General features: G+C 54.3%; 1 protein-coding gene across 1 annotated transcript; it reads left to right on the top strand.

Moving 5' to 3' along the window:
• Positions 1 to 1,204: 1,204 nt before the first annotated feature.
• Kcp (kielin cysteine rich BMP regulator) lies at positions 1,205 to 26,436 on the top strand. The gene is made up of 40 exons (XM_027926296.2): positions 1,205 to 1,308; positions 3,589 to 3,737; positions 4,254 to 4,443; positions 4,533 to 4,609; positions 5,695 to 5,779; positions 7,941 to 8,023; positions 8,232 to 8,325; positions 9,142 to 9,224; positions 11,155 to 11,248; positions 11,388 to 11,467; positions 11,544 to 11,637; positions 11,918 to 12,003; positions 12,074 to 12,155; positions 12,391 to 12,543; positions 12,619 to 12,725; positions 12,802 to 12,895; positions 13,521 to 13,694; positions 13,811 to 13,893; positions 14,033 to 14,126; positions 14,215 to 14,403; positions 14,806 to 14,976; positions 16,619 to 16,795; positions 17,489 to 17,574; positions 17,837 to 17,927; positions 18,043 to 18,125; positions 18,218 to 18,311; positions 19,372 to 19,545; positions 19,754 to 19,836; positions 20,441 to 20,561; positions 22,156 to 22,235; positions 22,408 to 22,507; positions 22,973 to 23,061; positions 23,354 to 23,456; positions 23,546 to 23,688; positions 23,964 to 24,136; positions 24,217 to 24,328; positions 24,401 to 24,502; positions 25,294 to 25,458; positions 25,690 to 25,996; positions 26,159 to 26,436. Exons 1-40 carry the CDS (start codon positions 1,224 to 1,226, stop codon positions 26,428 to 26,430), a joined length of 4,902 nt encoding a protein of 1,633 aa, XP_027782097.2. The 5' UTR covers positions 1,205 to 1,223; the 3' UTR covers positions 26,431 to 26,436.

The following is a 26,436-nucleotide window of genomic DNA, read 5'->3' as shown; positions in this document are numbered from 1 at the left end:
TGACCCTCTGCTTCCCAGCTGCTTGAGGAGTTTCCCAGGACAGCTTTCCTCACTTCCTCCCTTTGGCCTCCTCCCAGCGCCGAGCCCAGGGCCCAGCCCTGCCCCCTACCCAGACTCGCTCCACAGGCCAGGCCTGAGCTCAGCAGCAGTGAAGGGAGGCTGGGACCCAGTAAGGGGAGGCCTCAATATTTGGGGCCAAGACTGGGAGTGATGGGGGGGATGGAGGTGATGAGTGCATTCCAGGAAAGAAATTCATGAGTGGAGAGTGGAGTAGTTTGGGTGCCCTTGATTTCTGAGACTGGGTATAACACCTATTATTATTTGTTACTTATTGACTACTTACAATGTGCCAACCATTTCTTAAATATTCATATTCATATCCTATCTCTCTCTCTCTCTCTCTCTCTCTCTCTCTCTCTCTCTCTCTCTCTCTCTCTCCGCCCCCCACTCTCTGTGGGATGAAACAGCAGGACCTCAAACAGGCTAGACAAGTACTCTACCACACAGCTACATACCCAGCCCTTTTTAATTCTCATTATTTTTATTTTGAGAAAGGATCTGCCTAAGTTGCTCAGGCTGGCCTCAAAATTGCAATCATCCTGCCTCAGCCTCCCTAGTAGATGGAACTACAGGCTTGCATCACCTCTCCTGGCCCTCCTTAGTTCTCTATCTACATAATCTCCCTTCATCCTCCCTGCAAGTCTCTAAAGCAGATATTGTGACTGCAGCTTACAAACAGGGAAACTGAGGCCCTGAGAGAAATTAGGGATCTATGGAAAGACACATGGAATTGACAGCACAGGGACTTGAACCCAGGTCTCAAGCTGCTTTTCCCATAAACTCCTGAGATGCGACAAAGCTAAACTGAGAAACCCTGAAGGTTTCCACTGGCAGGGAGACAGGCAGCCCCAGCCCCAGGAGCAGTGACTTTGTGTTTATGTTCAGGGTCTCCTTCTGGATCACATACAGGAGACATTCCCCACCCCCACACCCGCCCCACTGGGGACTGCGTCTGCTCTCTGGGTCAGGACCCGGTTGGGGCCCCTGGGCGAGGTGCCCATCGGGGAAGCAGGCGCCACGGGGCTGAATGATGGAAGCCAGGGGCCCTCCCTGAACAAAGACTGGGTGGGAGGCGGTCTGTCTCCCCACCCCGCCTCCCCCAGCGCCTGCTGAGCCGAGACCGTAGACAGCAAGGCAAGCCGAGCTGGGCGGGAGGAGCGAGCATGGCCATGGCAGGGGCCGAGCTATTGCCCCTGGTCCTGCAGCTCGGGAGCCTGGCACTGACTGCAGGCAGCGTCGCCACGGGAGGTGAGTTGGGAGCCAAGGACCTGGGGACCACAGCATGCCCCCGCCTCTTGCTCCGTCCAGCCTCCAGGACGCTCTGGGGCCCGGGCTGCTCCTCCCTGCTCAGCCGGGCTGCGAGCCCCTCAGGCCAGCCTGGGTCCTTTCTGTCCTCCCCATCTGTGGGGCGATGGGGGCTGGGGAGACGGCGACTAAGGCAGAAGTCCAGGAATGGGAAAGGGCCTCCGGCTATCTGGGCAGAGGGGTTCCTGCAGGCAGCGGTGGGGTGGGAGAGAGGCAGCCCTGAATCTGCTAGTCTGAAGTTAATTATTTGTCATGAGGAAGCGGGGTGGGGGGTGGGGGAAGGAGTTCGGCCATGGGAGTTGACTCTGAGTCTGGCCCTCTGCCAGGGGACAGGCAGGAATGGAGGGCTTTCTGCAGGGACTGAACAGGGGGAGGCTTAGAAGGGAGCAACCAGGTTTATGCCACTCTTGGGAGCCCTTTCAGCAGGTGTCTCCAGGTGAGGGACTGGCCCTGTCTTCACCTGGGGTCGCCAGAGGAGCCCTTGGGCCTTCCTGACCCCCTTATTGTGCCTGCTTAAGCAGGACTGGAGGAGTGGCCTGGGATGCAGAGCCATAGCGGTAGGGTGAAGCCGGATAAACTCGTGCTTGGGTGGAAGGTTTCAGATGCTAAGACCACATGGTGGGTGTGTGAATGGGAAGGAAGTTGGGTCTTGGGGTCATGCCAAGACAAAGTGCCATTCCCAGTGACAAGATGACCTGCACAAGAGATGGAAATGAGAACATGAGAGTGCTGGTGATGTAAATCTGGGGGCTTAGAATCTCTGATAGGGGTAAGTAGCAGGGCAGGCTGGAAAGATGGGTGGAGCTGGTGAGAGGTCACATTTGAGCTTTTGGCTGAGAGACTTCAACTTGTAATTCAGAAGGTCACCTGAGAGAGAGGAGCAGCTAGCTGGAAGCTAGGGAGATTTTTAGACTCTCAGTAGAGACAGAGGGAAGAGGAAAGGAGGGGCATGTTTTAGGGGGATTTGGGCGGGGTATAAAAGAGGGATGCTGAGCTCCATATTTCTGGCTTAGGTATCTGGATTGGTGGGATGGCATTAACCAAGCCAAGGAATTTGGACAAAGAGGCAAGTTCAGTCTGGAACTAGAATCCCCTTCTGGCTTGGTAGTGGCTGTAGGGGGACATTGTTTCCTTGCCTCATAGACCCAGTGAGAAACCCTTTCAGACACCAGAAACTAGCCTCACAAGCGAGCTGAGCTGTGAAAGTTCACTCCCCTCCCTCAGGCTCTTCCTCTCTCACCTCCTCCTGGTGACCCTCCACTGCCCACCCTCTTCCCCACCTGGATGTCTATGGGAAGCAACCCCTGGAGTCAGCATGTTGCCCCCTGCCTCCTCCTTACTTTCCTGACTCAAGAGAGAGATCAAAGTGAGATTGTGCCAGCAGCCTTCCCCACCCCAGGCCTGAATTTAGAGACGCACCCCACTGCTCTGGCATAGCATCATCTAAACCCAGGGAGGTCTGTCTTCACTGGGCCTGGGGTATTAGAGGCTAGTGGAGACCCTGCTGGCACTTCCCCAAAATTCTTCAGGAAATGCAGCCAGGCCCTGCTTTCTGGCCTTGCTTCCTGTGGGATCACCAGACCCTCTGCCACAGGCCTGTGAAACAGTAGTCAGGCAGGGGTGGGGGGACAACTGCCCCTCCCTAAGCACCTTTCCTGCAGTGGTGCCTTTTTTTTTTTTTTGACAGGTGTAGACAGACAGGGGAGGGTGGGACTGCTCTCATGAAAAGACTCCTACTAGATCATGGCTACTTACAGAAGCCCCCTTGTAGGAGTCTAGCATCCCCAATCCTGCACTTGAGTCTGCATTGGCCCTGGACCTTTCCAGCATGACATGTCAGGTCCCTAGATCTTCTTTGACCCAAGAAATGATAGATGATCCTGACATTCCCACCCCATGACAAAGTCATCAGAGATTCAGGGCAGGCTGCAGGGAGGCCCAGGTCTGGATCGCTCTGTGTCCCTAGTAGATCAGTATCCCTGGGTGTCACACCTAATTAGGAGGCAGAGTTGGTCTGGACCACTTTTGTTCCTCCACCTTCTCCCATGTCCCCACCCCAGTTTTCACTACCACACCCCCATAGTCTCCGTCCCCTTCCTTAGATGATGGACAGAGTGTAGTTCAGGAGGTGATCCTCCTCCCCTGCATGGCTCAGAGGACAGAACTCAGGAAACCTTGCCAGCCCTCTCCTGTAGGCCCACAGTTCATTCTTGTGTCCTTCAGGTGATGTTGTCCCCAGGGAACCCTTTGGGCTTGCTGACATCCATGACTACAGGCAGCAGGCACACACCCATTCCCTGGCCCTTGCTGGACAGCCCTTGGAGGAGCGGTTGGGACAGCTAGAGGCTGAGGTGCTGGAGCTCAGAGAGCAGGTATGATGGGCAGGGCCCTGCGAATTGGGTAGTATGGCTTTTACATAGTCAGGGGAGGAGACTGGGCTTGGGTGTGGGTGGCCTGGGGTCCCTAAAATAGAGTTTAAGTTTAAATGCCCATGGAGTGGTTCTTATCCAAATAGTTCTTAACATCTGTTTTTTCATGAAGAACCTGCAGGTTCTTTGTTTTGTTCATCCAGATTTTCAGTCTCTCATGTGTTTGGCAAATATTAAAGAATCCCTCCTACATATAATGCATCACCAGGGAAGCTTCTGGATGGGTAAAGAAGTCTTTAACTATTGGGTGGAGGACAGGTCCCCATTTTGTCCAAGGAGGGACTTGGGAGCTCTGTGTTTCCTGAGAACTATTTGAGCTAAATGCTGATTGAGGGGGACCTCTGCTCTGGAATTGTCAATTTTCCTTCTTATCCTGCCTCAATTTCTGTACCCACAAATCCATGAGAAATGGGGGAAGCTGAGCCAATGCCTGCTACCCCTTCCCTTCTCTTCTCCCAGAACAGGGACTTGCAGGAAAGGGTGAAGCGGCTAGAATCCTGTGAGTGCCATCTGGCCTCTTCCCAGTGCTGGGGGCTGGGACGCATCTGGCCTGAAGGGGCTCGTTGGGAGCCTGATGCCTGTACGGCCTGCATCTGCCAGGATGGGGCTGCACGCTGTGGTCCCCAGCCCAACCTGCCCCATTGTCATGGTTAGTGCCACCCCATCCACCTACTGGTGCTGCCTCAGGACCTGGAGATAGTGTTGAGTACCTAAGTGGTGGCACTGTCCCCTCCTCAGCCTGCAACCACAATGGTCAGACCTACAGCAATGGAGAGACCTTCTCCCCAGACACCTGCACCATCTGCCACTGCCAGGTGAGTTCCTGTGACATAGCTAGTTGTCCCAAACCTGACCCTCTCACTTGTCTGTCTCACTTCAGCTATCTGTTGACAAAGTGGTAGCTGGATGTTGGGTGACGGGTTCTGCCTGCCCCTCCCCCAGACTTTGCTGAGTGGTTCTGCTTCTGGAATTCAATCCTCACACACTATTTTTTTTTTTTTAAGCAGGGATTGAACTCAGTGATGTTTAACCACTAAGCCACATCCTCAGCCCTTTTTTGTATTTTATTTAGAGACAGGGTCTCACTGAGCTGCTTAGGGCCTCACTAAATTGCTCATGCTGGCTTTGAATTTGAGATCCTCCTGCCTCAGCCTCCCAAGCCACTAGGATTACAGGCATGTGTCACTGCACCCTGCCAATCCTCATGCACTTGATGGGGCCCCCAAATCTTTTGATTTGGGCTTGTCCAACAGTGGCATGGGGGATAGCGGATGGTGGTGGGCTGAGGCTGTCTTCCTTCCTCACTCTATCCTCTGTGTGACCCTCATCGTCCCCACCCTTCCACTTTCCTTCCCTGCCTGCCTGTTCTTTCTCTCCCAGCTCCAGAAGCCATCATCTTTCAGCCTTTTCTTCCTCACTCCTCCACTGTGAAAGCACTTAGCAGGCACATTGGTACACACCTTTTAATCCCAGCCACTCAGGAGGCCAAGACGGGCAGATTGCATTCAGGGTCAGCCCGAGCAACTTAGTGAGACCCTGTCTCAAAATAAAAAATAAAGGGCTAGGGATGTAGCTCAGAGGTAGAGTGCCCCTAGGTCCAATTCCCAGGACTGTAAAGAGAGGAGGGGAGGGGGAGAAAGGTCCAGGGGGGGAGGTTGTACGAAGGTTCTTTATTCCCTTCCTAGGATATTCACTCCTGGGAAGTTGCAGGCACTTGTAAGAGAGGGATCTCAGGGGTCAAGGATGATGGTGATGGGCTGAGGCATGTCTTTTCTGCCTTTGAGCTGAGTAAAACCCGTATTGTCCAAGCCAACTCATCCTCTTGCTCCCTGACAAGCCTAGCCTGGGGAGAGGTTGGTGTTCTGGAGGCCCTGCAGCCACTCTAGTCTGCTTCCCACAGGAAGGAACCATAACCTGTACCCAGAGGCCATGCCCAAGAGGACCTTGCCCTGAGCCAGGAGCATGCTGTGCACACTGTGAACCAGGTCAGCCTGCTGCCAGGCTCAGTTGTCCCTCCTGCACATGTTCTAGGGACCCCAGAGCTGTAGTCTGCCATCTGGGCGTGAGTAAGCTAGCTCCCTCTCTCAGTGCTAGAGAAGTAAATGATCAGTGCTCAAGTCATCAGACTCTGACCCTGGCCCAGGAAAGAGCCATAAGGGAGACAGGCACTGGACCTTTTTCCAGTCCTTAGGGAGCTTCTAATCTAGTTGAGAAGATAAATGTATATTTAATTTTACACAAGATCTAAGATCCAATGAATAGATGAGAGGTAGTGTAGAAGGTAGAATATGGTTTGCCAGAGGAAGGGACACAGACCAGCCAGTCAGGGTGGCTTTATAGACAAGGGGTTGCCTGAGCTGATCTTCAAGAGAAAGTGGGATTTCACCATAAGGAGGAGTAATTGAGGGCCCTTTGCACACAAGAACTGAGTGGGGAGAGGTCTAAGGCACACATCAGTCAGTGAAGGTTCATGGGAACAGGCTGCTAAAAGCCTTACAGTATGGACATTTGTGAGTGTGGGAGGGGGCAATGGGGAGCCATTGAAGCCCAAAAAGTCAGAGTATGGCATGTTCAAAGAAGTGTTTGGGGAATATTCATTTGGTATGGGCTGGATGAAGAGATGGGGCCGGGGGCAGATCTGTTAGGGCTATTGTGTAGGCATGGAGTCAGGTATGGCAGAAGGCTATGGAGAGGGTTATGTTTATAAAGGATGGGCAGGAACTGATGACTGGTTGGATTCTAGGGATTAACAGAGGTTGAACTTGGGAAACTAGGAGAGCAGTAGTCTAGTGACATGAGGAGAGATGGAAGGAAGAGGAGGCAGTAGCTCTACAGGGGTTGACACCGGTTCCTAGTAGAGAGTGGGGACAGGCTGTCAGACTCAGCAAATAAAAAAATATAGGATGCCTTGTTAAATCTGATCCACTTTGTGTGTGTGTGTGTGTGTGTGTGTTCACTGCTCAATTTGAATTTAAAATAACACCTAAATTTTTAGTATAAGTATATCCCATGCAATATTTAAGACATTCTTATACTAAAAATTTATGTGTTATTTATCTGAAACTCAAATGTTACTGAGTGCCCTCTATTTTATCTAGCAACCCTATCTAGAGACAAGTCTCAGCTGGTATTGAGAAAGGAAGGGCAGTGAGGGCTGGAAATGCAGCCTGAGAATTTTGTCCAGAGCCAAGGACTAAAGCCTTGGGAGTTGATGGATCTCAAAGAAAAGGGACACTGGTGTAGCTCAGTAGTATAGCATTTGCCTGGCACGCACAAGGCCCTGGGTTCCATCCCCAGCACCTTAAGAATAAAATTGTATAACTCAAAGAAAAGGATGCACACACACAGCTTTCAGGGCATGTGATGCCTCAGGGCCACTGTTAACCTACATGATGCTTTTGATGAAAGAAAAAAAAAAAGGCACTGCTTTCAAGACACACTTCCCATCTGCTGTGAAATAGAAGAAATATACTGATTATGTTAGAGGCAGACCCTTGACTCCTATCTGCTGAAAAGGTGCAATGAATATCAAAGTCTCTGAAGTCTGGGCCTTGAATGGTGCTCCCTTGGTATGGTGCTCAGTCCTCTGGGTCTCTTACTTGTGGGCCTGGGCCTGGTTTTGCAGGCTGCCCTGAGGGCCGCAGGGCTGGGGAAACATGGCAACCAGAGCCCTGTGTCACCTGCACCTGCCAGGTAAGAGAATCAGCACCTGGCCCCAGCCACCACCCACATACCTGCTGCTTAGCACAAGCCAGGCCTGGCCATGTCATGCCAATCTGGGGCCAGATAGGGCTGCTGCCTCTACCCAGGCAATGGGTCCTGAAGCCTGCTAGACCTGCAAGGTCAGCAGAGTAACCCAGCTTGGGCAGTGGAGAGGGAGGAGGGAGGGAGGGCTCAGTGTCTGCCCACAGGCAGGGACCGTGCGGTGCCAGGGGCCTTCATGCTCTGAGCTCAACTGCCTGGAGAGCTACACTCCACCTGGAGAGTGCTGCCCTGTCTGCCGGCCAGGTGACTTCCTGCCCTGCCTGCTCCACCCCCTCAGCCCCAGTAGTCCAGTACCTACCTGGGGTCATGCCTTCCCTTGGGGGGATGTCTACCCTCCCTGCTCTCTAATGACCCATCTATCATCCTGGCAACCCTCCTCAGGCTGTGAGTATGAGGGACAGCTGTATGAGGAGGGGGCCAGCTTCCTGCCCAGCTCCAATCCCTGTCTCCAGTGCTCCTGCCAGGTGAGTCCCCTGCCACCTCTGCAAGGTCTGCTCTTTTTTGGACAACCCTGCCCCACCTTGGACCATGTCAAACACTCTGTCAGTCCCTCGCATGCCTTTTGAGAGCTTGTGCCACCAAAGTTCTCCCTCCATCCCTGCCCAACACCTGCCTACCACACCTGCTCTGGGAGCCAGGTCTGGTGGAGTTACAGCCATTGGTGTGTTTCAGAGGAGCCTGGTTCGTTGTGTGCCCCTGAAGTGCCCACCCAGCCCCTGCCCTGAGCCAGTCTTGAGGCCTGGACACTGCTGCCCAGCCTGCCAAGGTGAGAGCCCCTGACCCTTTCCTAACGGAGTCCCCAGTAGGGCTATTACACCATTTCTTCTATGATTTGACCAGTGAGGGAGCATTGCCAGTGTAAGCCTGCTCTGGAGCAACAATGCCTGAGCTCAAATCCTGCTATTGTCACACAGTGGTTGTGGGACTCTGTGCCTCAGTTTCCCCATTTGTAAGATGTATGTAATGATATTCTATACCCCATAGTGTTGCATAATAAATGATCATGATTTTTTACTTTGGGAACCCCAACACAGAAGTCAAGGGGTCAGTCCCCTGGGATGACCACTAGAGGCTAAACCTGAGTTATATAGCAATATTGTAAAATAATGTCATAAAAGCAGAAATAAAAGCTGGGGCCAGGTACCCAGGAAACTCAGGGGAAGGAGAACTAATCCAGCTGGACACAGGAAGGAAAGCATCCCAGAGGCTACTTAAGGCAACACTTAAGGATAAAGAGCAGTTAGCTGGGTGATGGGCAAAAGGCAGAGGACATTCCAGGAAGAGGGGACAGTGTGAGTGAAGACTTGGACCTGACACTCAGGGTTGGGGGGATGTTAGTGGGACTGTGCATGTAGGCACAAATAACCAAGGTTAAAGAGAGGGGTGAGCTGGGCAGGTAGGTGTGCCTGTGCTGTCCAAGGGAGGCGGGGGAAGGGTAGGCTAGGGAAGGGGCCTCACCCTGCCTGGGGTCTAGGCCAAGGCATGGCCTGGTCTGGCGAAGGCATGTGAGCAGAGGAGGGAGAGAAGGCTGATGCCAGGTACTAGTCCAGCTCCCACCAGGCCTCTCTGTCCCCAGCCCCAGGCTGCACAGAAGGTGGCTCTCGCAGGGACCATGGCCAAGAATGGACTGCACCTGGGGACCCCTGCCAGATCTGCCAGTGCCTGGTGAGTCCCAAGACTACACCTGAGCTGTCCCTCACTCCACCCTGCCCTCACAACTTCAGTCCACAGAACAGATCCTCTGGGCAGTGGGATGGGACAGTGATGGAGAAGACTGAATCCTGGGTGCTATGAGCCCAGGACCTAACATGCACACCTATGTGCTCAGCTGTAAGCACAGGTGTCTGGCAGGGCTTGTGATCTGTCCTAACTCAAGGAGCTCAGGGGTAGAAGGAGGGGAGAGAGGTGACAAGGTATGACAGGCAGAAACTCCCTGAGGGAGAAGCACAGTTTGACTTTGGCACCCAGTTCCATAGCCACTGCTGCATGTGTCCCCTGAGCCCTTGAAATGTGGCTGGTCAAAATTGAGATGAGGTAAGTGTGCAAGGCACATCAATTCCAAAGATGTATTAAGATAAAACAAAATGTAAAATAGCTCATGAACATGTGTTGAAATAATATTTTGAATATATTAGATAAATTGAATATATTATTAAAATTTATTTTCTCTATTTCTTTTTTTATTTTTTTAAAAGTTGGCTCTGAGAGAATTTAACATGACCTACATGGCTTGCATTACATTGCTCTTGGGCAGCACAGATCTAGAACAACTTCATGGAAGGGATGGTATTTGCCTAGACATTACAGGATGAGTCAGATTTGAGGAGGGGAAAGTGGAATAGGGAATTAAGGGCAGGTGGCATGAAGCTAGGGACCCGTAGGCACTAACGTCAGGCAGGTACACAGAGGAGGGTTGTCTCATGGGGACCGGAGCCAGGGCCAGAGTTTCCTATGGCCTGCTAAAGAGTAGGACTCCATTGTGAAGGCCACTGGAGTGCTCAACCCCACTGGAAACATGTCCTCCCCCTCCCTGTTCACATGGGCCCTTGCCATCTGTAAGAAGAGTCATTAACTGCCCATACCCTGGTGGGATTGAAAGTAGAGAGCCCAGGGATGGAGAGTGAATTGAAGGGATAGTGTCTGTTGCAAATAGACCCCAGGAATGTAGCAGCAGCTTCCAGCCATGGACACCACGCCAACCCTTCTCTCATTTCATCCCACCATAAGTATGTCTATTTTTTCCAGGTAGGTATAACAAGTCACGGAGTGCTTAAGTAATACACTAGGTTATACCATATTAGTTTCCTGGGGCTGCCGTAACAAAGAACCCCAACTGAGTGGCCCAAGCAATAGAAATTTATTCTCCCACAGTTCTGGAGGCCAGAAATCCAAGATCAAGGTGTAAGCAGGGTTGGTCCTTTCAGTGGGCTATGAAGGAGGATCTGCTTCATGCCTGTCTCCTAGCTTCTGGTGGTAGCTGGCAGTCCTTGGCTTCTACAGCACCCAAATCTCCGCCCTCATCTCATGGCATTCTCCCCGTGTGTGTGTCTGGGTCTAAACTACCCGCCCCCTCCCTTTTTTTAAACATTTGGAGATTTCTTTTTTTTACTTTTTATTTTAGTTATTGATGGACCTTTATTATTTATTTACTTATTTACATGTGGTGCTGAGAATCGAACCCAGTGCCTCACACATGCTAAGCAAGCACTCTAGCACTCTCCCGTTTTATAAGGACACCACTCATAGTGAGGGTCCCACCTACCATTATGCTCTCATCTTTGTTGTTTTTTTCTTTGGGGGGCTGGGGGAACTGGGGATTGAATTCCAGGGCACTCTACCATTGAATTTGCAATCCTCTGGCCTCAGCCTCCTTCCTGGGATTACAGATGTGTGCATCTATACTGGCTAACCTCTTTGTAACTAATTATATCTATAACCCTATTTCCAAATAAGATCACATTCTGAGGTACTTGCATTTTGGGGACAGTTCAACCCATAACAACCTCCAATGGGCAAATGGCTGGAACTCCAGTGCTGTTTCTGCCATGTGGCTGAGCCCTGACAGCTCTCCCCTGCTCATCCTGTCCTCTACCAGGAGGGCCACATCCAGTGCCGCCAGCGAGAATGTACCAGCCTGTGCCCATACCCTGCCCGGCCCCTCCCAGGCACCTGCTGCCCAGTGTGTGATGGTGAGTTGGTGGGTGGAACAGGGTGCTGAGCCCAGAGGGGCTCAGAAAGCTGATAGCCCGCCCAGCTCGGGTCTCCCATGAAGGCCAGGAGTGAGGCTGGGAGGGGACCCTGAGCAGTCTGGGCACCTCTTCTCTGCAGGCTGTTTCCTAAATGGGCGGGAGCACCGCAGCGGGGAGCCAGTAGGCTCCAGGGACCCCTGCTTGCAGTGCCGCTGTGCTGTGAGTGTGGCTTCCTAGCAGGGAGGGCCTGGCTTCCTGGCCTGCCTGCTGCCTGCTGACCAGACCCTATTGGCAGAATGGGAGTGTCCAGTGTGAGCCTCTGCCCTGCCCGCCCGTGCCCTGCAGACACCCAGGCAGGATCCCTGGGCAGTGCTGTCCAGTCTGTGACAGTGAGTAGGGCCTGGGGTGACCATGGGAGGGGAAGGCACTGGCTGCAGAGAAGTTCCTAGGTGGGTGGACTTCACTTCCCTTGTACCCGCTCAGGAGAGTTCCCACCTCACCTTCTCATGGCAAAGTGATGCTGTGGTATGAAGGGGGTGATGGCAGGGTCTCCAGGAAGACATGGCTGTGTGTTCTTTGTCAGAGGGGGGAATGGATGCCTTGGGGTAGCATGAGGTTTCTCCCTCAGCTGCCAGCCCTGTCCTCTTAGCCTCCTGTCCTCCTGTCCAGGCTGTGAGTACCAGGGACACCAGTATCAGAGCCAGGAGACTTTCAGTCTCCAAGAGAGTGGCCGCTGCGTCCGCTGCTCTTGCCAGGTGGGCAATCCTGTCTCCTGCCCAGGTCTGTCTCACTCCTTGAGGACCTCTTACCTGGCCTTCCTTCTAGGCTGGTGAGGTCTCCTGTGAGGAGCAGGAGTGCCCAGTCGCTCCCTGTGGCCCACCTACCTCTGGCCCCCAGCTCTGCCCAGGTGTGTGTCGGGGCCACAGGGGAGGGGGTTGGCAACTGCCAAGGGTGCTGCTTCCAGGGGAGTGGAGAGGGACCTTGCTTCTTTGCAGTAAAGGGGTAGGGTCCACTAATCATTCCAGAGTGTGCAGAGCCTAAGGGGGGGTGGGCAGTGATGAGCCAGGGTCTCTGTGGGTTGGTGAGGACAAGATAGGTGGGAGGTCCTCCAGTTGCCATGGTGACAGCCCCCCTTGCTGTAGCCTGTGTGCTTGATGGAGAAGAGTTTGCTGAGGGGGTCCAGTGGGAGCCCGATGGTCAGCCCTGCACTTCCTGCTCCTGCCAGGATGGGGTGCCTGTGTGCAGGGCTGTGCTCTGCCCCCCAGCCCCTTGCCAGCACCCCACCCAGCCTCCTGGTGAGTACTCTTGCCCAGATCTTGGCTTTCTTCCCCTGCTTTGCCCAACCCACCCTGACCAGCCTGCCCTGCCAGGTGCCTGCTGCCCCAGCTGTGAGAGCTGCACCTACCATGGCCAAGTGTATGCCAATGGGCTGAACTTCACGGATGCCGACAGCCCTTGCCACACCTGCCGCTGTGAGGTACCTGCTGAGGCTTGTGCTGCCCTGCTGAGCCCCTCCTGGGGCCTGCCCCCATGGCCCTCTCCCCTGCTCCCAGGATGGGACTGTGAGGTGCTCTTTGGTCGACTGTCCTCCCATGACCTGTGCCAGGCCTCAGAGTGGACCCGGCCAGTGCTGCCCCAAGTGTCCAGGTATGTGCTTATTGCTCATGGTCCCATAAGCCTGATGGATGTCTTTGAAAGCAATGGCTTTCTAAACTATTTTTAGTTCCACTCAGCTAAGAATTCTCTGGAACTTATAGGGTGTGGGTGGGTGGAAAGTAGGGATTTATTAACCCTTTGTCCACTTCCTCTTCCAATGCCCACCTCTCAGATACTCACATATGCACCTGAATAACAGGGTCCTGCAACAAGTGTTTGCATCTGCCATGTAGGAAACTGGGTGCTGGGGTGCAGTGGGACATTATCTCTACATGCATGGAGAATTCTGTGCTAGGGTGCGTGTCACAAACCAGGCACATGTGTGTAAGCTCTTCACCTCTTCACCCTCAGAGACAAAACTGCCTGCAGGTACAAGCTCAAATGCACACACACTCACACACACACACACACACACACACACACACTAGCATACGCTTGGAGCAATATACATGCATGCACAGGTGCACAAGGCCCTCTTCCTTCTCGCCCTCCTTGGGGGCAGCTCCCAAGCTGGTACTTTCCCAGTGGCTCTGGACTCCATGGGCAGAGGGGCTTTCTTCTGTACCTAGTGCTGTCAGCCTTTGCCCTGTTCCTGTCCCCACTGTATACTGCCCAGACTGCATCCTGGAGAAACAGGTGTTTGTGGATGGTGAGAGCTTCTCCCACCCTGGAGACCCCTGCCAGGAGTGCCAGTGTCAGGAAGGCCATGCCCTCTGTCAGCCTCGGGCCTGCCCCAGGGCCCCCTGTGCCCACCCGCTGCCTGGTACCTGCTGCCAGAACAACTGCAGTGGTGAGATCAATGGGATCCGGAGGGGGTGCTTCTGGTACGGCTCTGCCCCACCAGACAGGCATTTAGGCCTGGGCGCAGCAGAGCCTCCCCCAGACCTATAGCTGCCCCTTCCCTAGGCTGTGCCTATGGCGGGAAAGAGTACCCCAACGGAGCAGATTTCCCTCACCCTTCTGACCCCTGCCGTTTGTGTCACTGCCTGGTGAGTGTGACAGAAAAGAGGAGCAACGGTAGAGTGGAGGTGGGACTTGGGGAAGTCAGGAGGGGTCCACGAGATGGGGTGGAAAGGGGTGGAGGTCTCCCTGGCCTCCTCCCACTCACTGGGCTGGCATCATCTGCAGGGAGGCAACGTGCAGTGCCTGGCCCGCCGCTGCCCGCCACTGCCCTGTCCAGAGCCCGTCCTGCCACAGGGAGACTGCTGCCCGCAGTGCCCGGGTAGGAACCACACTCTTCAGCCGCTGCTCCCCAGGGGCCCTTGGCGCCCCCTCCCTGGACGCTCTTCTTGCAATTTCTCGACCCGCAGCTTCTCCCGCCGGCTGCATGTGGCCCGGGTTCACTGTCCCCGCCCGCCACCAGGAACACTTCTCCCCGCCCAGCGACCCCTGCCGCCGCTGCCTCTGCCTCGATGGCTCGGTGTCCTGCCAGCGTCTGCCCTGCCTGCCAGCGCTCTGCGCCCATCCACGCCAGGGACCCTGCTGCCCTTCTTGCGATGGTACCGCCTGGGCGTCTCCTCCAGACTGGGCAGCGGCCTCATCTCCTGGCCACTGCCTGCACCGGCCACTCCCGCGCCCTTTGCTTGGCGCCCCCTGCTCAGCCCTCGATGCCACCCGGATCTCCCTCCACCACCCGGCCTCCCACACTGGGGTTCTCAATAGGAATGTAGGAGGGCTGGGGGTGTAGCTCAGCGGCAGAGCGCTTGCCTATGATGCAGGAGGCCCAGTGTTCCATCCCTCTCTCTCTCTCTCTCTCTCTCTCTCTCTCTCTCTCTCTCTCTCTCTCACACACACACACACACACACTCACACCCGCACACAGTAAGGACTATTGTCCTTCATCAGGGCCTGGGAGCTAGCTGCCCACCGCCCCCCAGCCCAGCCCTCGCCCTTCTCCCTAGGCTGCCTGTACCAGGGGAAGGAGTTCGCCAGCGGGGAGCGCTTCCCATCGCCCAGCGTTGCTTGCCACACGTGCCTCTGCTGGGAGGGCAGCGTCAGTTGCGAGCCCAGGGTTTGTGCCCCAGCACAGTGCCCCTTCCCCGCCAGGGACGACTGCTGCCCTGTCTGTGATGGTGAGAGGCAGGTGATAGGGACTGAGGGGAGCCAGGGGAGGACTGGAGAGCTGGGCCAGCATTCTTGGGAAGACCTAGAATACTTTTTTACAGAAAGAAAAAGGCTCTGAGTCAGATGCAGGACTGTAGCCCAGCTACTCTAGGCAGGAGGATCACTTGAACCCTTGAGTTGAGACCATCCTAGGCAATAGAGTGAGACCTTGTATAGGGAGATGGGGGAGAAGAGGGAGCCTCAGAGAGTGAACGTCCTAGACTAAAGTCTGTATTTGCTCTTGTCTTTGATACTGTGTGTTTGTGTGATCTTGGGCAAGTTAAAAAATTTCCCTGGGCCTAATTTCTTTTCTTTCCCTTTTTTTTTTTTTTTTTTTTGGGGGGGGGGGTGTGAGATTGAACTCAGGGGCACTCAACCACTGAGCCACATCCCCAGACCTTTTTTGTATTTTATTTAGAGACAGGGTCTCACTGAGTTGCATAGTACCTCACCATTGCTGAGGCTTTGAACTTGAGATCCTCCTGCCTCAGCCTCTCAAGTTGCTGGGATTATAGGCCTGAGCCACCATGCCCAGCCTCTTTTTTTTCTTTTTAAAAAATATTTTTAGTTGTAGATGGACACAATACCTTTACTTTATTTATTTATTTTTATGTACTGCTCAGGATTGAACCCAGTGCCTCATAAGTGCTGTACCACTGAGCCACAATTCCAGCACTACCACCACCCTCCAAGCCTAATTTTTAACTCCTGTAAAAAAGAGTTGAACCAGATCCAGTTCCCAAGTCTTTGTACTAGCTTAGAAATTTTTGCTATACACCTCCTACCAACTGTAGTTTATTTAATACTTTTCTTCAAATGAACTCACTTATTAATTTAAATTTATTTAGAAAGGAGTTATATCATACAGTACATGAATACAATTAAAATATAATATTGTTAGATTCTAGTTAGATAGTTTTTCCTGTCAAGACTAGAGCCTGAGATTCAGGCTCACTCTCCTTTTTTTTTTTGAACCAGGGATTAAACCCAGTGGTGCTTAACCACTGAGCCACATCACCAGCCCTTTTATTTTGAGACAGGGTCTTGCTAAGTTACTTAGGGCCTCACTAAGTTTTTGAGGCTGGCTTTGAACTTGTGATACCCATGCTTCAGGTTCCAGTGCTGCTGGAATTGTAAGCATGAGCCACCATGCCTAGCTCACCCTCTCCTTTTAAAAAGGGCTGTGAGTCAGCATCAGAGAGGAGCCCAGCACAGGCTGACCACACCCTGGGGCCCCATTACCCTCCTTGAGTAACAAGAGGGCTTGAAACAGCAATGGAAAGGGGATACCCTGGGCCTCCACCACCTAACCCACTTGGGCTACTCCCAGCTCTCTGCCAGTGGCCTGCTGAGTGTTTATCTCAGGAACAGATCCTCCTGGGCTTTCTCCTATAGATGGACAGGGGACTTTCTTACAGGCTGTCTAGTCCAAACCCACCTGTCCCCTTGTGGTTCCTTTGCCTCCTGGCCTGGACTGGTCCCCTGCCTTCCTCCTAGTACCAGGTCTTTGAGGACTTGGCCCCTGCTAGACCCAAGATCAAAACCAAGTAACTGGCTTTCCTCTCATCCCTTTCTGCCCATACTCACCCCTCTCTCTCTCCTCTCTGGAAGGCTGTGAGTACCTGGGGGAGTCCTACCTGAGTCTCCAGGAATTCCCAGATCCCCGAGAGCCCTGCAACCTGTGCACCTGCCTGGGAGGATTTGTGACCTGCAGCCACCAGCCCTGTGAGCCTCTGGGTTGCAGCCACCCACTCACCCCACCTGGGCGCTGCTGCCCAACATGTCAGGGTAGGTCCACACCTGCCATACCTCCTGCTAGGGCTCCCCAGGGCCCTGGTTGCCAGAAGTCCGGAGCTTTGCCACCCAGCTGAGCCCCATCAGCCTTCCCCTGATACACACACACACACACACACACACACACACACACACACACTCTCACTGGACTCCTCTCACACCATATCCACACTCACACCAGATTGTCACACCAAATACCTGGTCCTTTGGCTTCCATACTGAAAGACTCTCCAACTGTCTTGCTCTCTTCCTAAAATGCCACGAGGCCCTACTCAAATCGTTTGATGGCTCCCATTGCTTGCCCTGGAGTCACCAATCAGGAGGGTGGCTTCCTTAGCCTACCCTGCCTGGCCTGGCCCACCTGTCCCACATCTAGTGTGCCTGTGCCACATGTCTTCCTCCTGTGTGGACAGGAAGTTCTCAGCAGTCTTTCAGCTCACCTCTCCCCTCTGCTTCTTCAGTCTTTGGGTCTGAAACGTGCAGGAGCATGCAAATCTTGCCATCTGCAGCCTAGCTGATGGCTGTCCTCCACATCCCTTACTTTCCTCCTCTCCTAGCCACACTGATCTCTCCCTAAGCTTTGAGGGAGGCCCCCAGGTGTGGCTGTGTGTGTGTGTGTGTGTGTGCATGTGACAGCAGAGGACTCCGTTGATGGCGGCCTTCCCATTGTGTTCCCCACTCTGCCAGGATGCTTCTACCATGGGGTCACTGCTGCCCTTGGAGAAACCCTTCCTGATCCACTTGATCCCACCTGCTCCCTCTGCACCTGCCAGGTGAAGCAGTGCCTCTGGGGACTTGGTAACCTTTATCTCTTATCCTTTTTGGAAGGGGTTATCTCCACCCAGGCCACAAGTAGTTCCCTCTGCCTGCAGTGTCTTGGGGACACAGTTGGGCTTAGGTTTCCTGGGCCAGGGAGGGGGGTTGGGGCCTGGCAGGTTTAGTAGGAGCACCTGCCAAAGGGCAGCACAGCCTAGTCTGAAGGTGCAATGGAGTGACTTGGGGGTCAGATGTGGCAGCATGGCCTCTCTCTCCCAGGAAGGTTCCATGCATTGCAAGAAGAAGCCATGTTCCCCGGTTCTCTGCACGCACCCCTCTCCAGGACCCTGCTTCTGCCCTGTTTGCCATAGTGAGTCCCCTTCCATGTGTTGGGGCCCCCTCTTCCTTCCCTCCATGTCTGCAGGCCTGGGGTTGGGCAGGGCAGGGTGGCACAGGCCCCCACCCAGGAAGTGTGTCCCCCACAGGCTGCCTCTCTCAAGGCCAGGAGTACCAGGATGGGGAGGAGTTTGAGGGGCCTTCAGGCAGCTGTGAGCAGTGTCGCTGTCAGGTACAGCAGGGATTTGGGAAGGTGCTGGGCGAGGCTGGGCCACCGCGCCTCCAGGTCTTGGTGGCAAACCTCTGATTCTGCATCTCCTGCAGGCTGGCCAGGTCAGCTGTGTGCAGCTGCAGTGCCCACCCCTGCCCTGCCTGTTACAGGTCACAGAGCCAGGGAGCTGCTGCCCTCGCTGCAGAGGTATGCCTGGCCCTCGGGGCTGCCCCACGTTTCAGCCCCTCACCCTGTATCCCTCCATCTGCCCCCCACTCTGCCCTCAGCTCTTCTGCTGCCTTCCCACCTCCCTGTCCACCTTCTGTCCCTCTCTTGCCTCTGCCCTTGACTGTCATCCTAGTCCACCTCAGCTCTTCCTCCCTCTCCCTGCCCAGACCACCCTTCCAGGTGCTCATTAGATTTCCCTGAAGCTGCCCCTCTTCCTAACCACACCCCATTCATAATAATAATCATGATAATTGACATTTATTGAGCATGTACCATGTGCCAGGCTCTGAGCAAGCACTTTACTACTATTATCTCATTTCCTCAGAATCTTCCCAGATAAGTGCTGTCATTACATCTATTTTACAGACAAGAAAACAGAGGTACAGGGCTGGGGATATAGCTCAGTTGGTAGAGTGCTTGCCTCACATGCGCAAGGCCCTGGGTTCAATCCCCAGAAAGAAAGAAAGAAAATAGGAGTATACAGAGCTAACACACTTGCCTATGGTCACTGGGGTGAGTAGGTAGCAGAGTCGAGATACACATCCTAGCTAGGAACATGAGCCTTTCTTAGCTTGCCTGCTGCCCCTCACCCAGACACTGCTCAGCATGGTGTAGTTCACACAAAGCCAGCACAGCAGCCCCACTTGCCCCCAGAGGACAGGACGGCAGGACAGGTGCAATCCCATTTAATATAGGGGAGACGGAGGCCTGGAGTTACCTGAGGCACATGGTCATTGACAGAGCTGTTCATTCATTCCAAATGCATATATTACCCACCTGCTGTATGCCAGTGCTGCCCATGCTAGACAGTGCCTGCTGCTTGCAGCTTGTTCTAGCAAGCAGAAACAGAACAGGATTAGAACCCAGGTGCTCTGACCCCTCCACACAGATGGGAATTCTGCCCCTGTGCATCTCCCTGCTACATCCCTGTAGACCCCTTCCTAGTGCCCACATGCCCTGGGGACCACAGGGGTGGTAGACAAGGGCAGATGTTCAGATCTCAGACTCAAAGCTTATTCCTGTCCACCTGGGACTGCAGGCTGCCTCGCTCACGGGGAGGAGCACCCTGAAGGCAGTAGCTGGGTGCCCCCCAACAGCCCCTGCTCCTCCTGCATGTGTCATGAGGGTATCGTCACTTGTGCCAGTGTCCAGTGTGTCAGCTCCTGCGCCCAGCCCCACCGGGGGCCCACTGACTGCTGCCCTCGTTGCTCTGGTACTAGGAGCCTGGGACAGGGAGGGATCATGGTGGTCATACCTCCCTGTGTGCTGGACTGGGCAGCAGAGGGGGTGGCTCCAGGAGAAGTGGTTCCCTATTTACATTCACCCCAGTTCCTGGTGAGGGGGACCTGGAGGGAGGATAACCCCATCCTGGCATGATGCCAGCCTGAAAACTCCCTGCTCTCTCTTACCCCACCCCCAAGACTGTGTGCATGACGGTCGGAAGTATGAGCCTGGGGAGAGCTTCCAGCCAGGGGCTGACCCCTGCGAATTGTGCATCTGTGAGGTAGGACGGGTGGAGCTGAGGGCTGGGGGCATCCTGGGGAGGCCCAGCCAAGCTGGATATTGCATGGAGCAGGCACCATGGGAGTCCAAGACAGGAGTGTGACCCTGAGGCCAGGAGCTGAGGCAGGGTTTGGGCCAGTGGGACCAGAAGTTTGGGTCAAGACACAGGGCGCAGGGCCTGAGTGTGGAGTGAGCAGTGCGCAAGCGCTCCTGGACAGACTGTGGGGTGGGGGGGTAGAGGGCGCGGAAGGGCCAACTGGAGTGCAAATGCATCGAAAGGTAATGGTGAGCTGTGGAAGGTGAATGATGTCATAGATCAGGAGAGAGGAAGTAGAGATGGGGAGGGGGTGGCATGAGAGGACAGAAGGTCAAAAGTCACATGAGGGTTCAGGCCCAAGTGACTGAAAAGGGGAAGGGACATCACCTCTGGGAATTAGGACACGGGTGAGGGGGCTAGTTTAGGGAGACACTCTCTTCAGATTGGGCCACCCACAGCCTGGAGAATGGCACAGCAAGCAGATGGGGTACCCGGAGACCAGGGAAGGGGGTGGCTCTTGACTTTCATGGCCTGGGACCCACTTCCGGCTCATTCATTCTTGTTGTAGTCACAGCCTGAGGGGCCTCCCAGCCTTCACTGTCGCCGGCAGCAGTGTCCCAGCCTGCTGGGCTGCCCACCTAGCCAGCTTCTGCCCCCTGATGCCCAGCACTGCTGCCCCACCTGTGCCCGTGAGTCCCGGGAGACGGAAGTAGATGAGGGAAGTGCAGCCACCCCACGTTGATGCTGGAACAGCTAGCCAGCTCTCCTCCCCTGCCCCTTCCCACCCTTTCCTGGCTCCAGGGGACTGTTCTGTAAGCCTTGCACTGGCGCGTGTGGTCTGCACAGCCCCAAGGGGAGAGAGGGAAGCTGGCTATGGCCCCTTGCAGCTCTCAAGTGGAGTGCAATTAGTACAGCTTCTTGCCCAGCAGGTGGTGCTGCAGGGTGGCAGTTGGGCTAGTTGCTGACTCCTTGCAGGTTGTGAGGTGAGGACCAGCAGGGACATTGAATGGTCAGTCTCAGGGGTGGAGGGAGCTATTCTGTTTTCTGTTCTGTCTGTCCCTCCCTCCTTGTCTTTCTTTTTGGAATAATGACTTATAAATATTGGGAGGAAGAATAAAGAAATGTTATTCATTCAAATACAAAAAGATAGTCAAATTGGTCTGGTGCAGTGGTACATACCTATAATCTCAGCAACTCAGGAGGCTGAGACAGGAGGATCACAAGTTTGAGGCCAACCTCAGAAATTTAGTGAGACCCTCAGCAATTTAGTTAGATCCTGTCTCAAAATAAAAAGTAAAAAGGGCTGGAGATGTAGTTTGGCAGAGAGCACTCCTGGATTTAATCCCCAGTACCACCCCCAAAAGAAAGACAGTCAAATTATTTCTTGGATTTATTTCCTGGATTTAATCCTTGCAGTTTACCTGACACAGCCATTACATATTTGTTGTGAAAGCAATATTTTTTCAGCATCTGTTAGTATACCAGCTTTGAAATGATAACCTAGCTTTGCAAGGCAGGCTAATGTGATCCCACATATATAAAATGTGCTTTATAGGATGAGGACCACATTCTCCTCCCTTTTTTATAATTTCTTATTGTGGCAAAATACATATAATGTATAATTTACTACCTTAACTATATTTAAGTGTATAGTTCAGTGATGTTAAAAATATTCATAATTATGCACCTATCACCACCATCCATCAGGGAGAACTATTCTTAAAATACTTGCTAGAGTTAGAAGTGGATAATACTTCCGGAGATTAGAAGAAGGATCATTTGTTAAGCACCTAATGCATGCCACACACTGCACATAGGGCTTCTAATGAACACTATTTCATTTAATTTTCACAATTACCTTTTTACAGATGAAGAAACTGAGGCCTTGAGAGGTTGATTAATTTGCCTGAAAATGGCACAGGAATTGAGTGCTGGAGACAGGAATAGAACCTGGGAAGTCTGGCTCTTTATGGTTGTTATTCTGTTTGAGCCAAATTATATAAAAGGAAGTAACAGAGAGCAAGTCCAGAAGTCTGGCTGTTCCTAGTGACCTCAGGCTGAAGGAGTCATACTATCAGTTTTCAGGGTTCCCATCTTGATACCTGGCAAAATTCCTTTAGAAAGACCAAACTTTTCTTTGCTGAGCTAAAGGAAATCACATTTATCCTCCCTGGAGTCAAAATGCTAGTAAGTACACGTTGGGCCCAAGAACTCTGGAGAAAGCTAGGGTAGCAGTCCCTGCCCCCGACCCTTTCATCCCCCTACTGGGTCTTGTCTTCACAGAGGCGCTGAGTAACTGCACAGAGGGCCTGCTGGGCTCTGAGCTGGCCCCACTAGACCCCTGCTACACCTGCCAGTGCCAGGTGAGGCCTCCTGCCCTAGGGGCTCAGAATCCCATCCTCCTCTGTGGTCTGAGGGCTCACCTGAACTTTGCCCATTTGTCCTGAATGTCACATCTCACCCACATCCTACTCGTAACTATGTCCTGCCAACTCTGCTGTGCTCTACCCACTGTGTTCACATGACAATGAACAGGACCTGACATGGCTCTGCACTCACCGGGCCTGTCCTCAGCTCAGCTGTCCCCTGTTGGAGCATCATATTCCCCCAGGGAGCTGCTGCCCTGTGTGCCAGGGTAAGTGACCAACCTTGGCCTCACCCTCAGAAAGGATCCCAGGAGAGACATGGGAGGTGGCGACATTCAGGAGGTGGCTTGGGGTCTGCACTCAGGTTTTATTCTGTTGTAGAAATGGAGAGGCTATATGTTGGGGTGGAGAAGAGACCCATGAGGCAGAGGGAGGTGGGGGATGAAGTCTGGATTCTCAAGTCCTGGCCTGAGGCTTTTCCAAGATCTCAGGAACCTCAGGTCACTAACAGGACACTGCACTGTGGATCTAGCAGCTGGTCCAGAAAAGGGTTCCAGGCTCTGGCCGTTTGGGCCTCTGGCCCTAATGACATCCAGCTTTCTGCATATTGATTGAGGAAATCAGCACCACCAAGGTGCTGGTAGAATCGGGTGGGCACTTCCCTACCCAGATGCTCAGAGTGAGCTCCAGGGAGGGAGGGCACAGCTGGATGGCTCCCATTCATTTCTCCTTAGAATGTGTGGTAGAGGCCAGTGGCCGGAGAGTGGCCGATGGAGAGAGCTGGCGGGACCCCAGCAACGCCTGCATTGCTTGCACCTGCCAAGTAACCTGGGAGAAGATGTGGTGGGGGAGGGGTGGTCCATATAGATAGACCCAGAGAAGAGCGCAGGGCATCCATCAGCAAATATGGGGTCTTTGAGGGGCTGAGGCATCTCTGTGCTGGGGTAAGGAGTTGAGGGCTGGATTTTATTCCCTGCTTGGATCACAGTATGGGTGTTCTTGTGGGGTAGAGGTAGGCAGCCAGAAGGGGCTGCTGCCTAGGAGGCCCCCAGAAATGTGAGGCCAGGGACTCCAGGTCTTGCAGAAAATGCCTACAGCAAGGATGTTGTCTGCAGCGGGGTCATGTGGAATGTCACCTCGAGGAGTGCCAGGCCCTTTCCTGTCCCCATGGCTGGCTGAAAGTGCCCAAGCCTGGCAGCTGCTGTGAGCAATGCCAAGGTGAGGGGCCAGAAAGATGGGGAGGGGGAAGAGAGACCTGGCGCATGTATGGAGGAGGTGCCAACCCATCGTGTCTCTTGTCCCTTCAGCTCCCACCCAGTCGTGTGTCCACCAGGGCCGTCAGGTGGCTGTCGGGGAGCACTGGGCAGTGGACACCTGCACCAGCTGCTCTTGCGTGGCTGGCACTGTGCGCTGCCAGAGCCAGCGCTGTCCACCGCTTTCTTGTGGCCAGGTGAGTGCTGCGGTTGAGGCAGTGGAGGCAAGGTTGCACCTGGCACTGCCATCCTAGGGCGACAGGGGTGGAGACTGGGGGGCTGAGTTTTCACTGGGTCTGGGAGCCGACGGGTAGGAGGGAAGGTGCTGTTCCTGGAGTGGCCACCAGGTGGTGCCCTGAGTCCGCTCGCAGTGAGCCCGGGAGCAGGCGTGAGAGAGGCTGGGCGATGGGGTGGCCTCCCAGAGCGTGGGCTGGAGCTCCCCGGGTCTGACGGTGTCTGGGGCTGAGGCCAGGACGAGGCCCCTGCCCTGAGTCCTGGCAGTTGCTGCCCTCGCTGCCTACCCCGGCCCGCTTCCTGCATGGCCTTCGGAGACCCCCACTACCGCACCTTCGACGGCCGCCTGCTGCACTTCCAGGGCAGCTGCAGCTATGTGCTGGCCAAAGACTGCCATGGCGGGGACTTCAGGTGCGCACCTCCTCTCCCTTCCCTTTACCCCTACACACGACCTAGCTGAACTTTGTCACACTGACCTTTTTTCCCCATAGTGTGCATGTGACCAACAATGACCGGGGCCGTAGAGGTGTGGCCTGGACCCAAGAGGTGGCAGTGCTGTTGGGAGATGTGGTTGTGCAGCTGCTGCACGGCAAGACAGTCATGGTGAGCAGAAGACCCAGGGCAAGCTGGACCTGTGCGGTGCACCTCTCTATTCCACTTTGGCCTTTTCTACAGGTGGATGGCAGCCCAGTGGCCTTGCCCTTCCTGCAGGAGCCTCTGCTGTATGTGGAGCTGTGGGGACGCTCTGTGATCCTGCACACCCAGCCTGGGCTCAAGGTGTGGCAAAAGGGAGAAAGCTGGTTGGGGCTCTGCTTCCAAACCCAGGGCTGGGGAGTCTTGGGCCTGTTAAAGTTTCTGTATCTGTAGAGGGAGTGGGAGTGCCCTTACATCCTGGACCTAATGAGGTAGTGGAGGTGGGAGAGTTCTGCTGGATTCCCAGGAAAGAAATCGGGCACAGAGACCTCTGGGGGCAGCCAGAGGAGTTCAGCGCCTAGTTTTAATCTTGGCTCAGCCACTACTACACTGGGGCTCTTGAGCTACTACCAACCTTCTCTGTACCTCAGTTTTCTCAAGTGTGAGAATGGGGTTCCTAGGGGTCGGGAGGATGTCAACCAAGGTCTCCTAGGAGGTATCTGAGGTTCCTCCTGATTCCTATGTGGAAGAGAAACTTGTTCCCTGCCCCTGGCCAGAAGCACAGCTTATAAATTCTTAAAATCAAGCTGTGTGCACTTCTGATCCAGACTCAATTGTGCTCTGTCTTGTGTAAGGCCCGAGTGCCCAGGAGACTGCGAATCTTTGGAAGTAGGCTGCATTCCACCTTGGGCCCAGTTTAGGGATACAGATGGAAGCCATGGCAGCACTTCCTGTCGTGTTTGCCCTGGGATGCACCACATGTGCCAACTTGGCCCAGGCCAAGGCAACATCCTCTCCATGGGGAGTCTGCACTTGTTTATCTTCCTCTGCTATTGCACAGGGTGTGCCAGCTCAGTGCATGGGACCATGATGAACCTGGGCTTTTGGGGGTCCTTCTCCTTCCCCATTTCCCAGTCCCAGGCCTCTCTGCACAGGTACTGTGGGATGGGCAGTCCCAGGTGGAGGTGAGCGTGCCAGGCTCCTACCGGGGCCAGACTTGTGGACTTTGTGGGAACTTCAATGGCTTTGCCCAGGATGATCTGCAGGGCCCTGACGGGCTGCTCCTGCCTACAGAAGCTGCATTTGGGAACAGCTGGCAGGTGAGTGGCACAGGAGCCAGAACCTGTGAAAGGCTGACCTTGAAAAAGTTGCTCACTTACTGTGGGCCTTGGTCTTTCATCTGTAATATGAGGTCAAGGAGAAGGTAAACAGTGCTTCCTTTGCTTTTATTGGAGATTTTTGAGGTTAAAACAAATGACTGTCTGGGAAGAGCTTCAAAGGCCCCACATGCAAAGATCAAGGCTCACCTCAAGGTTGTTCTCCCCACCTAGGTTCCAGAGGGGCCAAGGCCTGGCCGGCCTTGTTCTGCAGGCCAGGAAGTGGATCCATGCCGGGCAGCAGGTTACCGTGCCAGGCGTGAGGCCAATGCCCGGTGTGGGCTGCTGAGGTCCTCCCCATTCCATCGCTGCCATGCTGTGGTGCCACCGGAGCCCTTCTTTGCTGCCTGTGTGTATGACCTATGTGCCTGTGGCCCTGGCTCCTCAGCTGACACCTGCCTCTGTGACGTTTTGGAAGCCTATGCCAGCCACTGTCGCCAGGCAGGGGTGACACCTGCCTGGCGGGGCCCTACACTCTGTGGTGAGGAGGTGATGCCCAGCATTGGGGGAAGGGACAGTGCAAAGAAGGGTAGCCCAAAGCTCAGCCCAGATGGGGTCGATACTTACAGGCCATCAAGGAGGGGGCATACAACTGAAGCAGTGTTGGGGATCCCTGTGACCCTGCTTTCCACTCTGCCTGCAGTGATGGGCTGCCCCCTGGACCGTGGATTTGTGTTTGATGAGTGTGGCCCACCCTGTCCCCGCACCTGCTTCAACCAGCATGTTCCCCTTGGAGACCTGGAAGCCCACTGTGTGAGGCCCTGTGTTCCTGGCTGCCAGTGCCCTGCAGGCCTGGTGGAGCATGAGGCCCACTGTATCCCTCCTGAGGCCTGCCCCCCAGTCCTGCTCACCGGGGACCAGCCACCCAGCACTCTGCCCAGCCCCAGTTGGGAGCAGCTCCTTGCTTCACCTTGAGTCAGG

Source organism: Marmota flaviventris, chromosome 1 (genome assembly GCF_047511675.1).
Source record: "Marmota flaviventris isolate mMarFla1 chromosome 1, mMarFla1.hap1, whole genome shotgun sequence".
In the NCBI taxonomy this organism is placed as follows: Eukaryota; Metazoa; Chordata; class Mammalia; order Rodentia; family Sciuridae; genus Marmota; species Marmota flaviventris.
The sequence above is the reverse complement of the archived record's forward strand: the minus strand, read 5'-3'. Positions and strand labels throughout refer to the sequence as shown.

What these genes read in the sequence shown, in the direction of transcription:
- Kcp (XM_027926296.2), top strand. Translation starts at nt 1,224, where the DNA reads ATGGCCATGGCAGGGGCCGAGCTATTGCCCCTGGTCCTGCAGCTCGGG. An exon ending in GCTACACCTGCCAGTGCCAG is followed by an intron (nt 22,236 to 22,407) that starts GTGAGGCCTCCT and finishes GACAATGAACAG; the next exon opens with GACCTGACATGGCTCTGCAC. An exon ending in CTGCTGCCCTGTGTGCCAGG is followed by an intron (nt 22,508 to 22,972) that starts GTAAGTGACCAA and finishes ATTTCTCCTTAG; the next exon opens with AATGTGTGGTAGAGGCCAGT.